General features: G+C 36.5%; 1 protein-coding gene across 3 annotated transcripts; it reads right to left on the bottom strand.

The window, feature by feature from the left end:
• Positions 1–5,329: 5,329 nt before the first annotated feature.
• On the bottom strand, positions 5,330–15,155 carry hmbox1a (homeobox containing 1a). Of its 3 annotated transcripts, none has more exons than XM_059520083.1 (9): positions 14,852–15,155; positions 11,214–11,738; positions 9,786–9,871; positions 9,421–9,531; positions 8,349–8,505; positions 7,624–7,706; positions 7,422–7,517; positions 7,065–7,180; positions 5,330–6,354 (listed from the first exon to the last, which is right to left on the bottom strand). In XM_059520083.1, exons 2-9 carry the CDS (start codon positions 11,735–11,737, stop codon positions 6,211–6,213), a joined length of 1,317 nt encoding a protein of 438 aa, XP_059376066.1. In that variant the 5' UTR covers position 11,738; positions 14,852–15,155; the 3' UTR covers positions 5,330–6,210. The 3 variants fall into 3 exon arrangements, with proteins under 3 accessions (XP_059376066.1, XP_059376065.1, XP_059376064.1); XM_059520082.1 differs by having other exon boundaries at positions 7,065–7,183; XM_059520081.1 differs by having other exon boundaries at positions 7,065–7,186.
• Positions 15,156–20,813: the final 5,658 nt, after the last annotated feature.

The following is a 20,813-nucleotide window of genomic DNA, read 5'->3' on the forward strand; positions in this document are numbered from 1 at the left end:
AAAAGTGCTTGTAGGAATTTGATGGTTCATTGTTTTGAACGTAGTGAGTTACTTTAAAAAGAAAGGGGAAATGAACTTATTGAAGACATTTTCAGTAAGCTGATCTCCACAGCCCAACATTTCAACCATAGTTGCTTTTAACTAGATGTGTACTAGGTGTTTTTGTTTTCAAGTGCAATTTACCTTTTTTCCCCCTCACTAAAACGGTTGAATGCATCCTATATCCATTCTGTTCAAAGTCTGCAGTAGCAGCAATGACACCTCGATCCATCTTAAATGGCATACAGTAGATCCAGAGCCATATCCGAGCAACCACACAGTGGCCTTTTGAAGTTTAATACTAAATACAGGTGTGGAGACTCGTGCTTTACTCCTGTTTGAAATCCTTCCCTTTAAGGGCATCAGGAGAAAGAGGTTTTGAAGGAAGCTTTGGGCCCTGCTGTTTACACAGATGTCAGATGAAGCTCTTGGCAGGAAGTTGCTGCTCTACTTTTGTAGGTTTTTTCTTTTCCTTTTTTCCCTCCCTTTTTTGTGAGCAGCGAGTGGATGGCTCCATCTTTCACCACTAGTCTGTTCCTCGTCCTGATGATTTTATGTCATGAAAGTTGTCCCGTATACGGAGCGTTTGAACCCAGAGTATACATGTGTTTTGTATATAGTTGAATCTCGAGAGTTCAATCTGAGCACAAGACTGGGTTTGATTAATTTAATTATCTGCAATTCTATGCTGATATCCAAAGAATAATCATGTATAATAATTTCTTTATATTGACTGTACAATAATCTGACTGTAAAGAACAATAAAAAGTGAACTGATTTACACTTTTGTCTTTTATTTAGTGGGTTTTAGGGGTCCCAGTCTTAGCTTACTTTACCTTACCTTTCTTCAAGTACCTATGTTCACATTTAGATTTTTTTTGGAAAAAAAAACAAAACGAAACAAAAAACTGACATTTAACAATCCAATACAATTTCAGAATTAGAAATATTCTGAATTTGCACGGTTTAATAATTCTGAAGCGATGTATAAAAAGTCTAATCAGTCAGTGTCATTCAGCTCAAGTTTTTATTCTCTAGAAGGTACAGTTCTAAAATAAAAACGACTTTAAAACAAAGTTTGAAAATGAACAAAAGAGTGTCAAAACAAAACTTAAAAAAGTAACAGCATATGTGTTTTATACTACATATTAATTACAGAACAGTCTACTGTCCAAAAAAGGCACTAAATTCTGTAATAAGAGATACATGATTAGACTATTTCAAGTTAATACAACAGTGATATATTTTGAATTTTTTTTATAGTCATAGAATATATTTATATATATTTCATATATTCACATATTGAACATGGACAGATTAAAAACAGTCAAAGTGTTCCCTCATTCTTTCAAGACAGACTTCTGTTCCAAACACATTCCAACACTAGCTTAATAAAGACTTCTGGGTAACTGACTGGGCACTAGTCCATCATCACATTGTGCCTCAATACTGTTTCTAAGAAAGCGTTTACTGAGGGACTCTGTGTTAGTAAGATTGGACTGTCTGTATCCTAGAATAAAATATACAAGACTACATGATAGCTGTGCAAGCTTATGATGCTTTATGCTCAAATCTGGTTGGCAATGCCAGCTGACTTAAAACATTTCGAGGACAATTCTACACTTTTTTTAGCTGAAAGTATGATTGGCAGTTTGCAATACTGTTCATTGTCTCGCTATAATAGCATCTAATATTTTGACTCAGGTGAAAAACTCTGAAATACAAATCAGAGACCGGGGCTAGTTGTCACAGAGGGAAACTGTCGCAAGGATCAGAAACTACAACAACAACAAACAAAAAAATGTAAATATGATTTCGCATTTATATGTCAGTATCTTTTCTAATAGCTGCTGAACACAATAAAATCAAATCTGCATTACAATTATATAATGAAAACCGATTTAAACTACATAAATCTTAGAAAGCTGTAATTTCATATTTAAATTTATTTAAATTTCTATTTTACTTTTTACTGATTTTATTTATATATTCAAATAAGAAAGTGGATATAAACTTATTACGACAACTTATTTAGGTTCAAAATTCAGGTTGGGGCAAATTGTCAAGTTTTGTGTGTTGTAATTTTGTGAAATTCTTAGAACTTTTTTAGCCAAAGTTAATAGAATTTGATTGTTTTTTTGTTTGTTTTTCTCAAATCTGTTTATACACAGCAGGTTTCCAATGTGACTAGCACTTCTAGAGGCTGTAAGATATGATTCTATATACACTAACAATAATCGTAGACTGTCAAATATCCAATGAAGTAAAAAAAATATATAATAATGTGCCAAATAGCCCCAGTCACTCTTACCAAAGAACAGATTGTACTTGATTTAATTCAACCAAATTCCAAGGAAACCTAGAGAAACAAAGTCTAATTTGACAGATTTATCTGCTTAGCAGAATTTCCTAAAGCGAGAAATTTCATTTCCAATTAATATTCTCTCCTAACATACAATATTCTTTCAATACTTATTTTATCAAATAGACTTGGTACATTTATGTTAAGCTTATGTAGATTTATGGAATAAATGCATCTAGGAATATTAACGTTAACCTAAACAGCGTCATCTACAGTTAATTTTCACAGAAATGACGTGTTGACATGATTTTACACATTCTGTAATTTAAGTGCTTAAAAATACTTGCATTAAGGCTGAAGCCCATGTTCAAAATTCACGTTCGGCTGCGACTGACTCTTTAAATACGAGCTTGTTTGTTAGCTAGTGCCGATCTCATCGACCGAAATCTTACGCTCAATAGGAACAAAGGTGTGTAGATGAGTTGAAATGGTGTTTCAGACATTCTGAGAGAACTTTTGAAGCAGCTGATACTTTTCACAGGTTTGTCATTCGATAGCTATTTTGATACGTCTAAAAAAAGCTTATTTGTGACTGCAATGATGTGCATTATACACAGAAAGCAGCTTCCTAAAAGGCAAAGAGGAAAGACTGTATAAGGTGGGAGAGGGCATGTGGTTAGTATCTCCTTTCATTTTTTTTTTCTTTAAATAAGCACCATATTTCAATTCTGAAGCACAAATAAAAATAACCTGAACTAGTTCATCCCTCTTAAGTTCTTTCTTTGAAACAGTACCAGATAAATGAAACAAAAAAAAAAGCATATATATGTAGGTTGGGGTAAAGAACCCAAAGCACCATAACCCTCCCCCTTAAAGTGACATTTTATGATTATTCAACAAAAAACAAGCAATTACATGGGATATTTATTAGAGTGGTTAAATCCACTTTAATTTCAGAAATGACAGTTATTAATTCCCATTGGAAGGATTTTAGATATCATTACTTTCCAGAGAAACCCATTATTTGGATACGTGGGCAAACACCAACAGGTTTTTTTTTTTGTGTGTGTGTACTGGAACGTCGTCACCCTGATTGTCAAGTGTTATCCCATTCGCTGAGACGAAGAAATTCCCAATGCTACAACATTTTCCAGCCGCGTGCTGCTGAAACGTCTGCACAGTTATCGGCTGAGTAGAACACTTTGAGGTTATATACGTTCAAATAAACGGCTGTTTTCTGATTGCTTTAAGAGAGGCCTGCAGAAGAGCCCGACTGAATTTCTAGACTGCTAATGCGGAAATATAATGGCACAATCTTCACGAGTAGGCTTCAGCTTCCAGACAGCCTTCGACGCCTCCCTGCAGAGATGCACAGTTGTGTAGTGGCAGGAACATAAATAAGCTGCCGCTAGGAATTAAAAGTGCAATACATAATTGCTGAAGCCAGCAGGCCGGTTATGGTACTGCAAAAACAGTCCTATGCAACTTTTACGCTGACAACCAGGGTCCACAATTAACGGTTTGCCAATTTCACAATGACAAGTATTTCATACTGGTCATAAAACTGTATTTTAATTTACTTAATTCTTGTCACAATGATGACTACATTTTGATGTTTTTTTTGCAGAAAATGTACTCAATCCATGATGTTGATGTGGAGAAATATAGTATTGCGTCACAGTTAAAAATATTATAATGATAAGATTTGTTTCTTATAAACATGCAGCTTTTTCGCTTCATGAGACATTAACTGATGGACAGGATTTGTGTGGATTATAGTGATGTTTTTATCAGCTGTTTGGACTCTCATTCTGATGGCACCCATTCACTGCAAAGGATCTAATTGGCGAGCAAGCTACGTAATAATCTGTTCTGTTTAAGAAACTCATCTACATATTGGATGGCCTAAAGGGGAGTACATTTTCAGCAAATTTATTACAATTTTTCTTTAAGACGTAATATGTTTAGTTATTATGAGTTACAATTAATCATTCAACCAATTATTCAATTTACGTTTCCATTTTTTGCTGCTTTCAGTTTAGATATTTTAGTAGTGATGCTTTAATTAACATGCTACACATTAGCTGTGATATATTCTTCATGATGAAACTCATCCAGGAGCTGCATCTTTACACATTCAGAAAGACTGCGTATCACATAGGGGTGGGTGATATATATAGAAATGTGTCAATGGTTTGAGATTTTGGACTGGCATCTCTATTTCGGTTAAATGCTAAATGTTGCTGTGCTACGTGATCATGAAAGCTTTTCGTTTGCATGAATTTTTAAGTTTTGTTAAGCCGTTGAAATGCAATCAGCAGTGAAATAGTTTTACTATATGTGCGCAATGTCGGAGAGACTGTTTTTGAGCATTGTCAGAGAGGCGCGCACCTGAAGACGTTGCTCATAGAGCGCAGGAATATTAAGAGTTATTTTTGCCACTTTATAGGCATTAAACAGTTAAATAGAAACACTTGTATGTCAAAATGCCCATCTTTGCAAATATCTTAATAAACTCAGTGATTTAGGTCTTCAGTGAAAGCAAACAGCTGAGAAAGAAAACACATGTGTAACAGTATATTGAATCTGAGGAGCTCTTAAACTGACAGCAGTCTAATATTTCTAGTCTAATATAGAAAATCTCTCACTGCTTTTGACTTTTGTAACTTTAATGAGAAGAAATATATATATTTAATTTACACTAAAGAATATGCAGTGTTTTTAAACATTTTGATAACTTGATGTAAAATGTATTCATTTGTTCCACTGTAGGTTTTTTTTTTCCTGTTGCTTGTAATTAGTGTCTTATTCTTATTTAATCACTGACTGTTTACTTGTCTTTAGTGAGCTCGAGTTTTTTTTTTTCTTGACTAGTATTAGTTCTTTGTGATATTGACACTGGTAACAAGAATTATAAAATTTCAATCATTAAAATTTGATATCATAAAGACCAAAAATGACATATATTTTGTTACCGAGAAATAAATCTTTTGATTTTGGTCATATCGCCCACCCATACTATGGCAATGTTTTTTTAGTCTCTCAGTCATTTTTAAGACAACATATGATGTTAAAATAACGTTAAAATAATGTTATTTAAAAATAAAATGTTAAAAACATGCCTTAAGAGCTGTTTTTGAACGCAAAAACATTTTATGTAGACGCCAATAAACTACTCAATTTTGAATTACAGTACCAAACTATTTTGCACTTCTCAGCAAGACTTACCAACTAGCCAGTATTTTTTATTTATTTTTTGTCTAGTCTGTTAATGCTTGGCAGAGCAGACTTGGCAAAGTCGCAGGTTGATGGTAGGCGAGTGTTAACTTTAGACCCTGGTGACAACTGTACAAGTTTAAACACAATTTCAGCAACGCTGGACTGCACGTACATAAAGAAATAAGTTAAGAAGTGAGAGAGAATATGCTTCCCAACACACTTTCCCTGGAGAGACTGAGGCAGTGAACATTTAGTATGATACTGACCTCTTATATCCTGCAAAGAAGACTTCCTGAAAGAAGGAAAACTGAGAGGCGAAATTCACTATCCAAGTGTGAGATGGCAGGGTGATATGTCGCATGAAGTTTTAAGTGAACGTGTTTGATCAACAGTTTAATTGCAGCGCCTCCCCAACCCACTTCATGTAGGAGAACGGTTTGAATGGAAAGTCTATTTAGGTGTCACATGTAGGAGGGAGGAGGAGGGGGAATGTTGGGTTAACAGTCTTTTTTAACATCCGCATTCACTTTGGTCATCCACGACCTGGCCATATTCCTCATAATAACAGTTCACGCGCAAACTGTTTGGCTTTGTTTTCGTAACCCCACATTTCTCCTTCGGCTTCCCTCCGTGCTCCACAGGGAAGATTCTCACTCGTCGTCCAGCACCTCTGTCTTGATGTCACTGGTGGCTCCGCCCTGCCTCGCCAGTGCCAGGATGCTGTGATTGACAGCCGCCATCTCCACTGCCAAAGCTATGGGGTCCTGGTGTTCGATTGGGCCGGTGTTGTCATCCTATAAGGAAGTAGAAAACCAGAGATTGGTCTGAAGCCCTCTGCTTTTGCCTCTGAAAGCTTGTTTGAATGACTTTGTCTCATTAAAAGACAGAAGAGCATGAAATATTTCATCCAACTCATGGTATATTGGTACCATTTCGGAATTTTGGCTACTTATTCATGGATTTACTGGATTGTTGGCTAGAATTGGATATTTGTCCATTTTCATTTTCCCCATTTTCGAATTTAGACTGACCTCTGCTGTCTTTACTTAATTCATATGCAGCATTTAAAATCATTTATTTTATTTACAAAACAGCATTAAATTTGAATATCAACCATATAGTGATTATCAGCCATAGCATGACAATACTTATTACCTAATCAGTATAAGCCAGAATATTTTATTAATCTTGGATAAAATATATGAAAACATATATATGATATAAATATAAAATACTATATACTAAATAGTATATATATATATATATATCAGCCATAACAACATGAGAGTAATTATTATCTAATTGGTATTGGCCAATTAAATAAATTAAAAAAGAAAAGAAAAATCAAAAGAAAAAAATATTATATATAAATGTAACATTATTCTAAAAAAACATTCTAAGATTTAATTATTATCATTAGCATTTTTTTTACAATTAAAAGATAGGCCATCCTAGCAGAAATACGTAGGAATGGTTAATTTATTGTGAAAAAAAATTCCCTTACCATTCCCAAAACTTGGTCAGCAGCTACTGGCACAGCGTAGTCATTTCCATCGATCTCATCGCTGTTGGAATGACCTCCCGGGCTTTGGACATCAATCCCATGACTCTCCAGGATTGCTGCTTCTTATAAAAAAACAGACCTTGCCATAACATATCTGAGCACATTAGGATGTACCCAACATGTTTTCTGAAAGGCATTTTGTCTGTAAATTCAATATTTCTGAGGAATGCACATTTTGAATGAGACAGCTGCAGCACGGTGATAACAACGCAATGGAATAATTACATTGTCCATATTCAAAATGCATTGTTGCATGTAATTCGAGATTTGTCTGTCCCCAGAGGGCTTCAACATTACCTATGTTGGCTCTTCTCTTAATTTCCTTCCGTCTGTTGGCAAACCAGTTGTAAACTTTCAGAGACGTGACCCTCTCAAGATCTGAAAGCTTCTTCCCTTAATCAAATCACAGCAGAGCTCATCAATAATGTCTGGGGCCACGATAACAGGCATTTACACATGCATTCATCTTCTTTATGGAGCTGGTGTTTAAACGTTCTACCTGGTTTCTGAATAACTGCATTGCAGGCGTTGGCAATTTCCTCTCGCTTGGCTTCATCGGGGTACTGGTTATCATTGAAATAACTTGTGCGAAAGCATAAGATGAACAGTGTAAGGCAGATAACGTTTTTATAACACATTTCATAGCTTTTAAATATATGCTTGGATTATGTCTTCGTTCAATCTAGATTTAGGTTGATTGTTTTAACATTGTCACAATACCAACAGGTATTGTGACAATGGTAAAACAGGTGTGACATATAGTGATTATTGAAAGCTGTACAAAATGTTTGTTGTTCAGTCCTGTTACCACCTGTGATTCTGCATTATAAACAACTATCTATTAAACAATTAATTATTGAAATGGGGAAATTTGCAGAAGTTAGTATTAAATCAATTCATTTATCAATTAGCATTTGTTTTCTAATAAGAATCTTAAGCTAGTAACAGACTGTAAAACTCTTAAAAACTTAATAAGGATCCCTTAGTTAATATTAGTTAATGGATTAACTAAAACTAATTAACAATAGACATGTTACAGTATTTACATGTTTGCTATACTAACTCAGGTCCATTAAATAATGTTAACACAACTTGGAATGTTCTTGTAAAGTGTTCCCCCCTAAAGATTTCAAAATCAAAAGGTCATCCATTATCCATTGTGGGTCAGTATTGACCCACAGTGTCCTGTCCTGACCATTCACACAATATACCACATCCTCTCACCTCTCCATCACCGCCAGACACTCTTTCCTCCAGGTGAAGCGGCTGCCTCGCCGCAGACGGAAGCTGCCCTGGGTGCTGCTAATGGGAGGAGGGGTTTGACGCCACTCCACAATGTCCTCCAGGGCCACCGGGGTGGGCCGCATCGCTAGTGTTGCACCTGGGACACAAACAGGTCACGTCATCTCAGATGAAGTTTTATAAGGAAAACAGTCTGTGTGCTTCTGAGGAGACCAAAGCCTTTTAGCTGGTCCGGAAGCACAAGATAATGAGAAAAGCGGCACTCTGGGGTTTGGGTCGTGACCTTCTAATATTCACTGAATGTCTGGCATCTTCTCTCAGATCAGCTTGGAGAAAACTGAAGGAGCACAAGAGGTTTTCTAAAATTAAAGGCTTTGGAGATGAGTTTATTCTTTTTTTCAATGCCATTTAATGCTGTATACATGCATATATTAAAAGGTACAGTTCACCCCAAAATGTATATTTTTTCGTCATGTACTCACTCATGTTTTATGAACATCTTTCTTCTGTTAAACACAAAAGAAGGTATTTTGAAGAATGCTAAAAGAATACAACTACTTGAGGTTGAGTAAATGACAGGATGTTCATTTTTGGCTGAACTTTTCTTTTAAGGTTTATATTAAGCACCATTTAATGTCGCAGGAATATTAAATATTCAGAATTCAATATAAAAGCTAATTAAAACAACAGTATCAGTATCAAATGACAAAACGATGAAATAAAACCTACATATAGCAGCTTGTAAAATGATTGACCCAATTTTGCAATACAGAATTATCATTTCTATCATTATATTTTTTTAATGGTCATATTGTGTTGTATAGAAAGAATCTATAACAAATAAATAAACAATAATATACAAATTATGAACTATTTTACCACCTCAATGTTTTGTAACTTTGCAAAGCAGCACTGTATTGATATTATTGTATACGATATGATATGATAGAACAACATTTTTATCAACCAAAGATGTCTAGGGTTTAAAGTTATTAGATGACAGAAAGTTGTTGGACGTCCTACATGGGTAAATGACACTGGGGTTGTGTATTACCAGGTGTAGTTTTCTCTAGTTGGTACCAGCGGTAGAAGGCTCTCTTCTTCTGCTCGCTGAGGTCTGAGCCCTGCTGGAGCAGCCAATGAGAGATCCGGCTCTGACTGATACCTGCACAAAACAACACAGCTTCTTAGGGCAAAATCTGACTTGCATATGCCTTTCCAAGGCCTGCCATGACAAATCCCACAACTGTAATAAAAAGCAGCCATACAGCTGATGTTAGAAATAACTAAATATCAAGGTGTGCTTTAACGGCTGTCTTTTTTATTATACAAAATAACAAGGGAAATATCACGGTCACAGGATAAATCACAATATATCTGTTATTCATTTTGGAAAACCAAAAGCCAGAGCAAACTAACCTGTAACTTGGGCAACTACTGCCTGTGATATTCGCCGGTTCCCCAAGAAGGCTTTAATCTCTTCTTTAATTATAGCACTGTCCATTCTACAACAACAGACATCAAATGAAAAACAGCAACACTATTTTTGGCAACATTTCTTAAAGAACCATTTTTATACAACAAAAATGTTCCTAATGCTTGTCTTTAACTATATGTTGTCAAATCAACAACCAGTCAGTATTAAAAACACTCATTTAAGCTTCACAAATGGCAAATACATAGTTTATTTCAGTTTACGAGTGGGTTTATGAGTGTTAATGACTGACATGAATGATTTGTAACTCGTTTGGTTTGCTGACCCTCATATTACTGTGTTTGATTGGCCGGCCAACATGCCTGACCTGAACTCCATATGGAATCCATGGGATATTTTCAAGAGAAAGAAGAGAAACAGTTGAATACAGATGAGCTGAAGGCTGCTATTAAAGAAACCTGGGTTTCAATAGTGTCTCAGCAGTGTCACAGACTGATCGCTTGCATGCCACACATCACCGATGCTGGAATATGAGCTAAAGGAGCCTCGACCAAGCATTGAGTGCATAAATGAACATACTTTAAAGAACTTGAATTATTGATCTTAGGAAATATTGTAATATTTTGAGATACAGAATGAGCTTTAGGCTCCAATCAACAAAATTAAAAAAAAAACAAAAAAAACTTTAGAAATGACTTACTTTACATGTAATTAATCTAGAATATATGGATGTTTCACTTTAAAAAAAAAAAAAAAAAAAAAAAAAAAAAAAAAAAACTTTTTCACGATATTGAAATTTTCTGAGATGCACCTGTACACAGTTTTTTTGTTGTTGTTGTTTTTACACTGTATTTCGAGGTATCATCCAAATACAAAGTTTAGGTATAAGGTAGACACATGTATCACACCAATACTTACAAAAAAGTCATCCAGTGCGAAGTCTGAAACCCACCTGGAAGTCTGTCATTTAGAATTTTCTCTGCAAGTTTCGTGCCGTTTTTGCCATTTTCAGGCATTGAATTTTAACAAACTCTTCCTAGAGATTTAAACAGATCAACACCAAATGTAGCATAATCTAAAGCCCTTTGTGACGTTAAATCGCAAAGATCTTGAGTTTGTCAGACAGCCTGAAAAACTTCGATATTTCGCCATAATATAGGAAGTTGTTAGAATTCAGGCATACAATATGCGATCTGCCATAAACTTCACATGCTTTATAAGAGTCCTGTCCTGGACACAAGCCCTTGCCCAAATTCAGTTCTAGTAAAAGCACCACCGCTAAGCGTGATACTGGGTGTGAGGGCCGTTTCAATGCTGCCTGCAACTTTAATGTTCGTATTGTTTTTGTATTGTAACCATCCAGTTTTTTTTCAGTTATTGCAACCGTCCCATCCCAAGAGTTTCCCACCTACCTCATGAGCTCCTCGACTTTGTCATCGATGTCCGCTTCCTCATCTGGAAGCTCGAATGCAAACGCCCGCGAGGAGGTGTTGCTAACAGTGAAGCGGGGCGGAGAGAGCTTCCCGTTGGGCATAGTGGCGAGGCCGTCCCGTCCATTTTGGACCATGGGTGCTACTACCGGAACAGGGGTGGGGACCGTCGGGGGCGGGGAGGTGTCATAGCTGTTGCTAGGGGAGGGAGAGAGGCCATTGCCACGGTATCCCGTCTGCGTGGCCTTAGAGGTCGTTGAAGAAGAGGCTGTGAGGTTGTTAGAGGAGGTAGTGCAGGAGTTGGAAGAGGTGGTGGCGTTGCTGTCATTGCCGCTTCCGCTGTGGACGTGACGGTGGCCGAACTTCTCCACGTGCTCACGGTCCAGCCGGTCGAGGGTGTCCAGGGCATGCAAAATCTCTTGCTTTGTCATGCCGCTCCGACGTAGCCGCTGCAGCAAGTCAATCTGCTCAATGGTAAAACGAGGCTCATCTGTGTAATGGGACATTCTGCCAAGAAAAAGAGAGAGAGCTGCTGCATTAGAGAACTGATGCTGGAGGAAATGCTGATAAAACAAGACGCATGGCTGCATAGTTATAAAAATCAAAACAACACAGCCTAGACTAAAAAAAACAATGTTTTTGTTTGAGAAATGCAGTGGAGGAGGTGTAGCAGGGGCCGCATGCGCATGAGCCCTAACTAAAGCATTATTCTTCCAAGAAAATGTCAAAGTCACCGCACCTTTATCGACCTATCATTGCAACAGAAGTGTGGAGCCTGTCTGAGGTCAAGGCAAAGACACTGCATGCATTACCACAGAATTTTTAATAGACTTTAAACAGCAGAAAGCTGGGACACGTGAGGAGGGGGAAGGAGGTTAACTTTAGGGAAAACTGCCAAGAAAAATTCCATTCGAGGCGGCCAACCTACTTTCAGTGAAGAAGCTGAGGATGAATCACTCCGTATAGGCGTTTGTCTGAGAATAGTTCTCTCAATGCCAGGCTGTTGCCCACACATGCGTGCTTCTGCCGAATTGTTGCCCCGTAACACACCGAATTTCAATTCATTTCGAGTTTTAAAAGGAAGCTACAAGTTATGACGCTGCAAATGCAAAACTCGTGCCAGCGCAATATGCATTCCATATGGCACAGCGTAATGCAATCAAGCAAACGAGAAAACGGTGAGGCTCCTTTTAACAAAATGAAGATTTCAACTTCCCTGCGACATGTTCTTCAAGAATAAATTCTGCTGATGAGTGAGTACGACTGTCTCCTGGTGTCTGCGCTGCATAAATTGCATAAAAGATTTCTGCTCACCCAAGCACCCTTAAAAAGCTTCAAAAGGTTTAATTATCCAGAGGCATCAGATACAGCGAATCAGCAAAAACAACAATAAATCTGGAAAAAAGGATTTGTTCAATATTTCATTTTTTGGATCTTCCAAAAAACAAGCCTTTGGTGTTAGAAACCGAACAATACAAGTCATAAAATAAAAATCCCCTATTGTCCCACGGATGCGTGCACCACATATACATTTTCAGTCTTTCTGATATGAGAATAAAAATGTAATTACAAATGTAAAGGTGTCACCTCAGACATCAAATCTTTTTTTAAATATGCTAGCAGATAAACCACAGTGAAACAAGAATTGAGAAACGTTTATATGTAGACGTGATAAATCACAGGCACGCACAACCACTTCTCCGCACTTGGTGATGACAAACCAACTCAGTTAACTGGTCTGCACACATGAAACAAGTAACACAAATAATCGCTACTTTTAACAATCATCAATGAAGATGCAATCTCACTATATCAAGCAGTAAATGCAAGGCTACTGGTGTGCATGCAATTTTAATAACTTTTTAATGCTCTGGGGAGTTTTAGAGTTTAGTGTTGCTCACTGTTTCTTTTATTTGCATATTCATAGTCTTATCTGACATATGCATGGAACCATAAAAGCATCTATAGATTAAAGTTATGAAACTACAGTACTGAGGCAGCAGCACAAAAACTCATCTGTTTTACAGCAGCTCAAGATCAAAGTTGATTTTGTCCATATGCCCCTGGTTCTCTTCATCAGCACGGCATCCACAAAAAGCCCAAATCTCTTATTACTTCAATTCTCCATAATTTTCAACTATTTTTACAGCCCATTTGTTGCATATGTAAGTTACTGTGATCTTTAACATATCAATTTAACCTCTAGAGACAGCTGGTAATTATTAGACCTTCAAATCCACTGATCAATGAAAACAGAGACCATCCAGAACATGTGTCTGAAGTACCTGATGCTCACTGTGCTTCTACAATTAAAGTTATTTCTATAAATAAACAATGTGATAAGCATCTACAGAAAATCTACATTTTCTACAGAAGCATAAATAAAAATATTTTTTCAGGCCACACAAAACTGCATATAGTGAAGCTGTTATTGCAATTCAAGAAGCTATTTTGAATTTAAAATTAACAGGTAATAAATCAAATGCATCCCAAATTATTTATTTTCCTTACTTTTAAAGGCAATTCTCAGGCTTTTAAAAGGTTATATTTGTAACAAGCACATGACACTGCTTAAATGATGCTCACAAAGATGCAGTAGAACAAAACTTAAAAAAAAAAAAAAAAAAAAAAATTAATAAATAAACACTTTTAATTATACATTAAAATATTATACAAACTATTTGAGAAAAAAACTACAAAGATTTTAAACTCGGTCTCTTAATTATTATCCATAAGCATAACACTTTTTTGTCCTGAGGGCTTATAAGGAATGCTTATAATGTGCACTGTTAACCCTTATTCCCTGCTTCATATAAGCCTAACCTATAAGTAAACTAAAAAACCATGATCCATATTTTAGCTTCATCAGCAGTTTTTGCAGTTTGTCAGGTAGGCTGCTCAGTCAGAAATACATTTAAATTATTTAATGTAATGCAATGTGAAGAATTTACAATAAAGCATGATGAGATACAAATGCACTTTACATTAGAAAAACGTCTGGATTTATCATTTGCAAAGCAATTTAATTTGATCAGTTGGATTGCTCGTATATTGCATACACTTTATTTACTATTAACATATAGTATCTATAAGAAAACATGCACAACTTTGAATTTAGTGTCTTAATAGGGCCGCCTTCTCTAAATAAAAAATAACTGCTATTGAAAAAAAATAAATAATAATACAATTTGCATAAACCATCAAGCCTATATTCACCAGACGTCACCTTAACCCAATTTAAACACACCCCGTACCCAAATAACACCACAGCTCTAGGATGCTGTCAGCACCTTGTTAAAACACAAAACATAATAATATACAACATATACATAAATAAGTCATAGTTATAAATGCAAAGAGATTAGCATCAACACAACTAATAGTTCATTTCACCAATGTCAACATAAGAGTAAGTTGTTGCACAGTTGCTGGCATTTCTTTTCTAAAGCCCTATCCCAGCGCAGAATGAGAGCAGATGTGACTCTACATGCGACCCAGCGGTCGAACCGAGCTCAGTTCCCTCCGAGCGTCATTTATACATGAATGCATGTTCCACGTCTCCAGACAGATTTAACAAATGACGCCTTTCTTATAATTTGGCATCTCACAATCAGACTTACCTGATTGTGCGCGTGCGGGGCCTCCGTGCACCACAGCATTTATTCAACTCAACCTACAGTGTTTCCGTCTCTTTAATCCCCGTCGCCAGACATGAACCAGCAAAACAGGACGATGTCCGACTCTCCCGCTACCTTTCCCTAATTTGATTTCATTTCAGGGCAAAAACTGATTCGCCTTTGTCTGACTGACAGAAGCCATATTGATATTAACAGAAGCGCTGCGGTGGTTTCATGGGAGTTGTAGTTCCTCCCGGCGGGCGGGATAGTCACACTTAATGGGAGTTCGTCGAGCGCCGGACTACAAATCCAGTGGAATATGGTACAGTTTCATCCTCGATCATTTTTCACCAACTGCTGCACGGACAAAAATGTCATTTCTGACTTTTTATTCGCTGAGGACGTGACGACAGAATGTGGACCTCACTGCTTATATTCCTCTCTCACTCTTTTTTTCTCGGAAATATGAATTTAGTTTATTAGTAATTTTATACATATCATACAGATGTAGGCTATGTTTTAATAGAGATAATGTATTTTTTCCCCCTTCAGAGTACATATTTACTATTTATTCGACATAGTACTTTTAACGAAAGACTCACATACATTTCATCATTTATTAATTGTGTGAGGAAAAACTGTAAAGAAACCCTAAAAGATAAAAAGGTATGTTTGATGGTACTGGATTAAATGAAATTCCTACACCTGCACAGGGGGATACACAGTTTTATAACATACTACCTCCCTCTAGTGGACATTTACCATAGTCACAACAACAATGCCCACAAAACACCAATTTTTGCTAACACAAAATACTAATTCTCAAACGCTTTCAGAATATCTGTAATTTATTATTACTATGTAGTAGGTATACTGCCAATTTCAATTTTATATGATTTAAAAATATTGGTTAGAACAATGGTTTGATACTTTTGTGTTTTTTGTGAGTGTGTGTGTGTGTTTCACAGTTGTTTAGTTTTAGCTGAAATACCTATTGAATGACAACTTACCCCATACAATATTAAATATGGTGGTGGGTGTTTGAGTTCAATGAACGGTATCTTCGGAAGCTTATTTGCAGCCTAGACTTTATATATGTGCATGTGTTTCAAAATCAAATCACATCCAAATAACCCAGGGCTTCTTGAGTTGATTATAGTATTGTAATTGTGCAAACTGGGCAAGAAATGTGCATTAGGCATGCAACAATTTGACTGTTATGGATCATTGACTTTGCATTGATCCACTCACTAATTTTGACAGTCCACTATGCACAAAATGAACAAAAAAAAGGCTAGAACATGCTAGAAAACATCTACATTTATTAATTTAGCAGACGCTTCTATCCAAAGCGACTAACAGATGAGGACAGTGGAAGCAATCAAAAACAACAAAAAGAGCAATGAAATATAAGTGCTATAACAAGTCTCAGTTAGGTTAACACAGTACGTACACGTAGCATGGGATTTTAAATAATATGATAAATAAAAAGAAAACAGATAGAATAAAAAAAAGAATAGAGCAAGCTAGTGTTAGAGATCTTTACACATACACACACACACACACACACACACAATTGCATAATAAATGAAAAGAAAATAGAATACAGATACAAAAATACAGATTTTTTTTAAGAATAGAATTAGAATAGTGAGTGTTAAAGTTAGAGGGTCAAATAAAGATGGAAGAGATGTGTTTTAAGCCGATTCTTGAAGATGGCTAAGGACTCAGCTGTCCGGATTAAGTTGGGGAGGTCATTCCACTAGGAGGGAACATTTAATTTAAAAGTCCGTAAAAGTGACTTTGTGCTTCTTTGGGATGGCACAATCAAGCGACGTTCACTTGCAGAACGCAAGCTTCTAGAGGGCACATAAGTCTGAAGTAACAAATTTAGGTAAATGGGTGCAGAGCCAGTGGTAGTTTTGTAGGCAAACATCAGTGCCTTTAATTATATGCGAGCAGCTATTGGAAGCCAGTGCAAATTGATAAACAGGTGTGGTGTGACGTGTATTCTTTTTGGCTCATTAAAAATTAATCTTACTGCCGCGTTCTGAATTAATTGTGAAGGTTTGATAGAATTGGCTGGAAGACCTGCCAAGAGAGCATTGCAATAGTCCAGCCTGGACATAACAAGAGCTTGAACAAGGAGTTGTGCAGCATGTTCAGAAAGAAAGGGCTTGATCTTCTTGATGTTGAATAAAGCAAATCTGCAGGATTGGACAGTTTTAGCAATGTGGTCTGAGAAAGTCAGCTGATCATCAATCATAACTCCAAGGCTTCTAGCTGTTTTTTGAAGGAGTTATGGTGTGATGTGCCTAACTTGATGGTAAAATTGTGATGAAACGATGGGTTTGCTGGAATCACAAGCAGTTCTGTCTTGGCAAGGTTGAGTTGAAGGTGATGGTCCATCATCCAGGAAGAAATGTGTGTTAGACAAGCTGAGATGCGAATAGCTACCGTCGGATCATCAGGATGGAATGAGAGGTAGAGTTGAGTGTCATCAGCATAGCAGTGGTATGAAAAGCCATGTTTCTGAATGACAGAACCTAATGATGCCATGTAGACAGAGAAGAGAAGTGGTCCAAGAACTGAGCCCTGAGGCACCCCAGTAGTTAGATGTTGTGACTTGGACACCTCACCTCTCTAAGATACTTTAAAGGACCTATCTGCTCGGCTAAATATCCAGGCAGTCATATTGTGAAGTTTGCTGATGACACGGCTGTGATGGGATTGATATCCCATGACGATGAGTCCTTTTACAGACAGGAGGTGGAAGAACTCGAGGACTGGTGCAGAGCAAACAACCTCTGCATTAATGTGGGGAAGACGAAGGAAATTGTCGTGGACTTTAGAAGGAGAAGCTACACCCCCTCTCCCCTGTTCATTGGTGGATCAGCTGTGGAAATGGTCTCAAACATCAAGTATCTTGGAATATACATTTCCAATGATTTAACATGGATCATCAACACAGCCAGCATTATAAAACAACGCCTTTATTTTCTTAGGAGGTTGAAGCGGGCTGGTCTTGGGACTCCAGTTCTGCTAGCCTTTTACCGGTGTGTGGTGGAGAGTACACTCACTTTTTCCATCACTGCCTGGTACGGAAATTGTTCTGCTGCTGACAAGAAGAAATTGGAGAGGGTGGTCAAATCGGCCCAAAAAATAACTTTGAGCAGCCTACCCTCTCTTGAGGGAATTTACACCAGCAGGTGCAGAAGCAGAGCATCCTGTATTATGGAGGATTCCACCCACCCGGCAAACAAACTCTTCAATCCACTCCCCTCGGGCAGGAGGCTAAGAAGCGTTAAAGCCAGAACAAAAAGACTGAAATGCAGCTTCTTCCCAGAGGCTGTGAGAATCATGAATTCACTACCTTAGGGATTGCTTTTAAAATTGTTTCAAAATTTCTGATTAATTATTTATTATAGAAGGAGTACTTTTTAGGTATTAGGTGTCTTGTTTAGGTAAAAGTTATTTTTTAAATGTTGTAGGTTATTAAATTATGTTTTAATTATTTTATGTATACTGTATGTTAACTATCTTTTTTACGCTGCTGGTCCTGAGTACGTATTTCGTTCTTATGTGGCAACATGTATAGAATGACAATAAAAAGACCTGACCTGACCTGATAGGTAAGACTCAAACCATTGAAGTTTGGTTCCTGAGATGCCTTTTGCCAGTAGGGTTGATAGGAGGATCTGGTGGTTAACCGTGTCAAAAGCAGCGGACAGATCAAGCAGAAACATCTATTTCCTTTGCTGCTTGGAAACAGGTTGGAAACTCATTGCATTGCTTTTACTGGCTTTCACATCACCTCTGAGATTCCCCTGAATTGACAGCAGAATCATATCGACATTAGTTGGTGTGAAAGCTGGTGAAGGCCACAAGACTGCAGGTGACAGATGTTAATGGAAGGAAAGTCATGACACTCAAACACAGTCACGCCGTGCCGCATCAAGTGTAGAGATCATCACTGATTATAATGCATTCTAGAATTTAAAAAATTGTATAATAATATAACTTAGATAAATGTTGTTCAGAATGATCATTTTTATCACAAACTCACATTTGCACGATTTCCCAGCAAAACTGTCAAAGCATATTTTATTATAATTCATCATGCATTACATCTCTACATACAGTCATTCACCTCAAAATAAAGTAAGCAGGTTTCAAAGTTCAAGATTCAAAGTGCTGGATAAAATGATTTGATGTCCTGCATCACACCCATTTTGGCATTGCACATATTTCATGAACAGTTCAAAACGACATTGTTCATTCTGTTCTGTTGCACATTTGTTCCAGTTCATCTGAAATACCTGATAAGCAATTAAAGCAATCAATAGACTGTTAGGTCATGAATTCTATACAGCTGCTAGACTCTTTGAAGTGTCTGAAACAGATGGCATGTGGGCTGTCTGGATCTCTTAAACGTTGCACCTTATGCCTCATGTCCATATCTACATACCTGCACAGTGAAGAGGATAGTAAACTACTGATGAATGAATTTAATTTGCATCACATTTTCACTTAGATTGTTCAGCTGAGCTTAAAGACTCAGAGAGAAGTGACAGAAAGGCGAGTCCAAAAGTCTGACACCACAGTGAAAATCTCAGACCCTACATGTGCATTAAGGCTGTCACGATATTAGATTTTTCATATCACGGTTATTGTGGCCATAAGAATTCACGATATCGATATATCGTGATATCTATAGAACCTTGGGGGGGGATACTATCAAGTTCAACAGTATGATGAATAAATATTAATGGTAACACTTTACAAAAAGATGTCATTTATTAACTAACATGAATGAACAGTGAGTGAACAATACATTTATTACACAATTTATTAATCTTTGTTAATGTTAATAAAATAGTCGTTCATTGTTCATGTTAGTTCATAGTACATTAATGTTTACAAACACAACTTGAGATTTTAATAATGCATAAGTAAATGCTGAAATTAACATGAACTAAGATTAATAAATGCTGTGAAAATATTGTTCATTATTATTTATGTCATTTATATGTGTTAACTTATGTAATTAACTAATGAACCTTATTGAAGAATGACCGCAGATGAGGCATTAAGTGCATGGCACTGACTGAAACCAACTTAACATTTTACAGAGTTTAATGTAGAAATGTGGTCGCTCAGTTTTTCAAGATCAGTTTTAATCATGTAACTGTTAATAGATTTGAACGAAGAAATAAAGTGTTACTCCACACAGGCGATTTATTGCAAATAAAAAAACAAAGACAAGTAAAGAAAATGCGGTACTTATTAAGATAGTCACCCTTTAAGTATATGAACACAGAAAACCGCTGTTAATAGTTTATATAATATTTCCCAGTCTATGACTTTTAAAATAATGTCAACTTACTCTGATGAACACGGCTCTCCTCGGAGCAGCTGTGAGCGCTTCATCTTCTTCTTGTGTGACAGTGTCAGCATTAAGGCACAATACTGCCACCTGGGCACTCAACTAGGTACTGGCGCTTGAGTATTTAAATGTGTTGTTATCATAAGAGAACTGTTCATTTTAAATATTGCGGTATATCGTCACACACGAAATTAACACGATATCGATAATCGTTGCTTTGAATATCACGGTTATCGTCAATACCGGTATATCGCGACACCCCTAATGTGCATGCATGCATATTAAAAAGTTCATGGTCAGTATTTTTTTGTTGTTTTAAGTCTCTTTGTGCTCACCAGGGGTGCAATTATTTGATCAAAAATAGAGTAAAAACATAAATAATTTGAAAAACTATACAATTTAAAATAACTGTTTTCTCAATATATTTCAATATATTCTCAATATATAATATACAATATATCTCAAATATATCTCAATATATTTTTAAAATGCAAATGATTCCTGTGATGGTAACGTTGTTTATTCAGTTATTTTTTAGAAATAATTCTAATATGCTATGGAACTCAAGAAACATTTATA

Source organism: Carassius carassius, chromosome 32 (genome assembly GCF_963082965.1).
Source record: "Carassius carassius chromosome 32, fCarCar2.1, whole genome shotgun sequence".
NCBI lineage: Eukaryota > Metazoa > Chordata > Actinopteri > Cypriniformes > Cyprinidae > Carassius > Carassius carassius.